The 6402-nt window shown below is 40.1% G+C and overlaps 1 protein-coding gene across 1 annotated transcript; it reads right to left on the bottom strand.

The window, feature by feature from the left end:
* Positions 1-416: 416 nt before the first annotated feature.
* On the bottom strand, positions 417-5592 carry LOC131344105 (uncharacterized). The gene is made up of 7 exons (XM_058376072.1): positions 5490-5592; positions 5004-5088; positions 1833-1902; positions 1659-1745; positions 1455-1550; positions 1251-1331; positions 417-1113 (listed from the first exon to the last, which is right to left on the bottom strand). Exons 2-7 carry the CDS (start codon positions 5054-5056, stop codon positions 862-864), a joined length of 639 nt encoding a protein of 212 aa, XP_058232055.1. The 5' UTR covers positions 5057-5088; positions 5490-5592; the 3' UTR covers positions 417-861.
* Positions 5593-6402: the final 810 nt, after the last annotated feature.

Consider the following 6402-nt stretch of genomic DNA (forward strand, 5'->3'; position numbering starts at 1 on the left):
CTGGTCAGCATGATACCTCATGTAGAAGGGGTGGGGAACAGCTTGGCACTAAGCAGAGGGAGGGTTGAAGGCTTTATCCTATTATTTACATGACTATGATTACTTAAATAAATATTTATATTTGTTCCTATTAGAGCCTCATTCTGATTATTTTTAGTCATCAGTATATGTATAAAATTTTCCTTTAAACACAAACAGAATGTTTCACTCATATACAGATCATTTTTAAAGAATTTCACAACTTTTAAATGGTTTACTAAAACGTGGAAAAATAACAAATAACATTATAGCATATGTGTATATGACATTACGTATATAACAGAAAGACAGAAACACAATGGCAGAAAAGAAAGGATCTCCACATTGAAGTGATAAATCGAGATGAAGGTAATATCATAAAATGGTAAAGTATATAATCATTATACAAATAAGTTTATTCATAAACAATTCTATTTATCTATATATTATCTATAATAATAACTTATGGGAATAGGGGGAGAGGGATAGGAACAGAGGGACTGATTAAAAAGGGATAGATTAATAAGGGAAGAATGATCTTAAGGGCTAAGCCCTTCTTCAGGTCCTGGGGTTCACTGTACAAACCTGTAAAAAAGGAGAAGAGATTTTTAAAATATTAATTTAATCAAAAATAGAAATAAAATTAATTCATACTTACATGTGGAGTCTGAGCAATGTAGGAAAAAGAAGTGAGAGAAAAGAACATGAAATGAAGTGGAAGAAAAGATGAAGTGGGTAAGGGGAAAGACATTGCTCAGAGCTCCTCCAAAATGTCCATCATCAGCTGGACGTGCAGCTTGAGGAGTCGCTGAACTGTGGTGGCTAAGGCTGCTGGGTCACTGGTCAGCTCCAGAGGCTGAGTGAACAGTACTTCAACAAGCTCTGTAAGGTAATCTTATTGACAAATGACACACACATCCAACATAGTGTCACTGAGTTTAAGATACAATCCCGAGAATTTGTGTATCGTGGCATCAGAAGATATTCAACACTTACAATAAGCACTGTGAAGTACAGCTCTGCTGCAGGCTCCCACACGTCCACGTCCCACATGCTGAAGAGCGCAAGCAGGCGCTCCAAGAATCCTCCCTTAAACTTTTGGAAAGAAAGACAAGCTTCATTAATGCCATGTCTTATCAGGTTTTAAAAATATGGAAAAAGGAAAAGGGGATCAAATAGACCATGTTCTGAAACTCAAACATTGCTTAGAAATCTCCTGATAAGACACTTACTGGCTGAGGTTTTGAGCCATTTATAAAGCAGCCGAAGAGAATCAGCTCATAAAAAACATCCAGGAAGTTGTAGTGGTGATCCTGCACAGAGCAGAAAAATTACAAAAATAAATTAGCTTTACATATTGGACTCCTGTTTTCTTTATTAGCAAAATTGGTTATGTTTAAACATCTGCCATTTCACACAGGCGTTTGTTAGCTTACACAGGAGCTGAGCTCTGCTTTAATCGATTCCTGATTGGAAGACGTCCTCAGGAATCGAATCAGGGCCTCGTAGGCCAACAGCACACCAACTACATCCTGTTCAAACAAACAAAAAAATCTCTGTAACTAACTTTGGCTATGACTGAGTAACTGAAAGGATTTTCATCACAAAAATCAAACAGTCTTTCATCATTCTGAAGTCACCTGGTTGTTAGCTGCTGCCAGTCGCATGACAATCCTTTTTCCCACCACGAACAAGAAGTCCTGGTTGTGGATGCTGGCAAGCAGAGTCTGAATATAAGACAGCACACAATACACATTAAAGAAGAGTGGACTTTACCTGCGCAATAACAGCAGCTGAAGAAAGGTTTTACTCACAGCGAATGCCTCACGGAGAGCGGGCACCTTCAGGCCGATGTCAGTCACCCCTCTTTCTGAAAGATGGCAGCTAAGAAAGAAGAGATGTAACTCTCTAAAACCTCCTGCCCCTGTCCACCACCCAAATCTATACAAATATTATACTGTGTAATTATTAAAACTGAGTTCATCAAGCTAACTAGCTTTATACTCACTATGATATTGTGTAAATAAAATGATTAGTGAAGTTCTATAGGTAGATAACATACACCTGTAACCAAGCTCTTTAGGAGAGCTGATTAATCAGTAGTCTAAACATGATTTAGTGTAAAACCAGAAGTCAGGGTTGTTAAAAGTCACTTTTTAATTTTTCACTTTTTAATAATGAATATTATATTGTAGAAATAAATGAAATTCTCCTTGTTCAAGCTCATCAACTCGGTTCAGGATTTTAGTGTCATTTAAACCAACAGCCAAGTTCGCTAGCAGCTTAACTAACATTAGGCTAAACATTATATTTATATTATATTTACCAATTAATTTTGTAATAATTACAACAAATAGACAGGTTCTCTAGAGCTTGAGAATATGATAAGCTGTAGATATGATTAGTCCAACTATTACAGTGTCATTTAAATCGGTAAAAATTGGCTAAAGTCTGTTAGCGCTCTAGCTGGAGAATCACAAGGCAAAGTATGATTTAGTGTAAAACCAGGTTAACAACGACCGCCATCAGCGCCATTGACCTACAGGGTGCTGGTGGAAATTGGGCTACTGTTGGTCGAAGAAGTAGAGGAGGGAGGAGAGTGTGCAGACAGAGAGAGAAGAGGAAAGGTAAGAGTGTAGGACTGAGAATAGGAACTCTGAATGTTGGCACTATGACAGGGAAAGGTAGAGATCTGGCTGATATGATGGACAGAAGGAAGGTGGATATACTGTGTGTACAGGAGACCAGGTGGAAGGGTAGCAAGGCTCGTAGTATAGGAGCAGGATTTTATGGTATGGATAGTAAGAGAAATGGGGTAGGTGTGATCCTGAAGGAGGAGTTTGTGAGGAATGTTCTGGAGGTGAAGAGAGTGTCAGACAGGGTGATGAGTCTGAAGTTAGAGATTGAAGGGGTGATGCTGAATGTTGTTAGTGGTTATGCCCCACAGGTAGGTTGTGAGTTAGAGGAGAAAGAGAGATTCTGGAGTGAATTAGATGAGGTGATAGAGACTATTCCCACGGGTGAGAGAGTGGTGATAGGAGCAGATTTTAATGGACATGTTGGTGAGGGGAACACAGGTGATGAGGAGGTGATGGGCAAGTTTGGAGTTAAGGAAAGGAACCTTGGAGGACAGATGGTAGTGGACTTTGCTAGGAGGATGGACATGGCTGTGGTTAACACTTATTTTCAGAAGAGGGAGGAGCATAGAGTGACTTACAAGAGTGGAGGTAGGAGCACACAGGTAGACTACATCCTATGTAGAAGAGGCAATCTGAAAGAGATTAGTGACTGTAAAGTGGTAGTGGGAGAGAGTGTAGCCAGACAGCATAGGATGGTGGTGTGTAGGACGACTTTGAAGGTCTGTAAGAAGAGGTCAAAGATAGAGACAGAGAAGAAAACCAAGTGGTGGAAGCTGAAAAAGGAGGAATGTTGTGAGGAATTTAGACAGAAGTTGAGGCAGGCTCTGGGTGGTCAGGTAGTGCTGCCAGATGACTGGGAAACTACAGCAGAAGTGATCAGGGAGACAGGAAGAAAGGTGCTGGGTGTGTCATCTGGAAGGAGGAAGGAAGATAAGGAGACTTGGTGGTGGAATGAGGAAGTTCAGGATAGTATTCAGAGGAAGAGGTTAGCCAAGAAGAAGTGGGACATGGACAGGACTGAAGAGAATAGACAGGAATACAAGGAGTTACAGCGCAAAGTGAAGAGGGAGGTGTTTAAGGCCAAGCAGAAGGCGTATGACGAGTTGTACACTAGGTTAGACACTAGAGATGGAGAGAAGGACTTGTACAGGTTAGCTAGGCAGAGGATTCGAGATGGGGAGGATGTGCAGCAAGTTAGAGTTATTAAGGATAGAGATGGAAAGGTGCTCACAAGTGAGGAGAGTGTACGGAGGAGATGGAATGAGGAAAATGAGAGGGAACAAAGAGTTGAAGGGGTGAACTCTGGAACAGAAAGTAGATAAGATTAGAAAGGATGCAGTCAGGAATGCTTTGAAGAGGATGAAAAGTGGAAAGGCAGTTGGTCCTGACGACATCCCGGTGGAGGTCTGGAAGTGTCTAGGAGAGGCGGCAGTGGAATTTTAACTTTGTTACTGTTGTTTAACAGGGTTTTAGAGAGTGAGAAGATGCCTGAGGAATGGAGAAGGGTATTAGTGCCGATCTTTAAGAATAAGGGCGATGTGCAGAGTTGCAGCAACTATAGGGGGATAAAGTTGATGAGCCATACAAGGATCTATGGGAAAGAGTAGTGGAAGCTAGGTTAAGGAAGGTAGTGGAAATTTGTGAGCAGCAGTATGGCTTCATGCTCTTTGGGAGTGACAAAGTTGGACAGGATTAGGAATGAGTACATCAGAGGGACAGCTCATGTTGGACGTTTGGGGGACAAAGTTAGAGAGGCCAGGTTAAGATGGTTTGGACATGTCCAGAGGAGGGAGAGTGAGTATATTGGTAGGAGAATGTTGGACATGGAGCTGCCAGGCAGGAGGAAAAGAGGAAGGCCAAAGAGGAGGTATATGGATGTAATAAATGAGGATATGAAGCTAGTGGGTGTAAGTGTTGAGGATGCAGAAGATAGGGATAGGTGGAGAGAGATAATTCGCTGTGGCGACCCCTGAAGGGTAAAGCCGAAAGAAGAAGTTAATGTTTATAATTGCGCTACCACAGTTTAGTGACGTCATGTTCCGGGAAAACTTAAGTTGTGTGGTTGGTGTCGGTCACAGCGGTGAGAGACTGCTGGTTTTGTTCCGGAAATTATTCAATTACAAATTAAGCACTATATATATATATTCTACCTATCTACCTACCTATATATATATGTAATCTACCTAATCTGGGGCATGAAGAGCTAATTGTGAGTGTTAGAGGAGCTAAACACGCAGCGCTAGCATGAGCATGTGAACTGAGTGCGCCATAGATTGGAAGGAAAACGGAACATCCACCAAAATATCCCCTTCTCAAATTTCAGACTCATCACCTATGTAAACTTACTTCACATCCAGTACAGTAGGTGGCGATAATGATCCTAAGGAGTTATTCGCCATTAAACAAGAAGAAGAAGAAGCAGCTCGACTCTCTGCTTGTCCGTCCATCAGTACCCAAAAGTAAAAAAAGAAAAATATATATATTTAGCTTCACCCCGAAACTGGAATGCCCGCAAACCACACATCAAGATAATAATTGAACTAACAAGTCAACACCAACAGAAAGTTTCAGTCAGCAGGACCAAGCTAGCTATTGGCATTAGCGATTAGCATTAGCTGCTAGAGCTAACGCGATTGGCGCGTAGAATATGTCATTTATTCATTAGCAATATTACAAAAAGGCATCAAAGCGCGTGACATTAGACATCATTCTCACAAACTCCCGACTGGTTTTCATGACAAGTATCTAGACAACAATATCAAGTGTGGTGTCATTTCTTGTTAGCATATTAGCCACAGCTACGAGCTAAAGGTGAACATGCTATACACTCACCGGGCTTTCGGCAAGAAAAGTAGCCCAATATCTCGTACGGCTTCTTTTTCCAATACCACTTATCAATTATTTGTGCCAATCACAGGCTTAGTAATGGCACAGACCAAGCTAGCGATTAGCATTAGCGATTAGCTGCTAACGCGATTGGCGTATGAAATATGCCATTTATTCATTAGCAATGTTACAAAAAGGCACCAAAGCGCGTGACATTAGACATCATTCTCACAAACTCCCGACTGGTTTTCATGACAAGTATCTAGACGACAATTTTATAATATTTATAATAATATTAATCCTCAATATTCTTGAATGGAGGCTTGTGCTCTAGTCATCTCTTAATTTTGGACAAACAAAATTTGCATTAGTCCACCCTCACAGGTTTTTTGTTTATTAACATTTCACATGCTGAAAGTCTGAATTTGTCAAATGTCAGATTCATTCAATCACCGCAAAACAAAAGACTTGAAGAAACCAACTCGGGTAAAACAACAAATTCTGGGACCACATGAATAATCTGGGATTTTTCTTCAACTGCACTTTTTCCTATTTAAAATATAGAAAGTAAACAGTAGTTAATTTAAGATTCTGTACTCTTTCTAGGTGTCTATTTAAAGGTCAGATTTTCCTCATGTCTGATCTTTTTTACTGAAGCATGTGTTCAAGTGACACACTGATGCATTTGATCTAAAATGACTTGTAAGGTTTTGCATAAACTTGTGGTGTCCATGCAGCTCACATGCACACACTCATTTAAAGCAAAAAAGGCAACATGCTAAATGCTAGAAACTCAGAAAGGCATCTTGCATAAATTTCAAAGATTTGACTTCAAATTGTTGTCAAATAATATAAATGTGTAATACAAATTAATGTATTAAATTAGAAAAAAAATGCAAAAAAGAAGCATTTTTACTAG

Source organism: Hemibagrus wyckioides, linkage group LG23 (assembly GCF_019097595.1).
Source record: "Hemibagrus wyckioides isolate EC202008001 linkage group LG23, SWU_Hwy_1.0, whole genome shotgun sequence".
NCBI classification, from domain to species: domain Eukaryota; kingdom Metazoa; phylum Chordata; class Actinopteri; order Siluriformes; family Bagridae; genus Hemibagrus; species Hemibagrus wyckioides.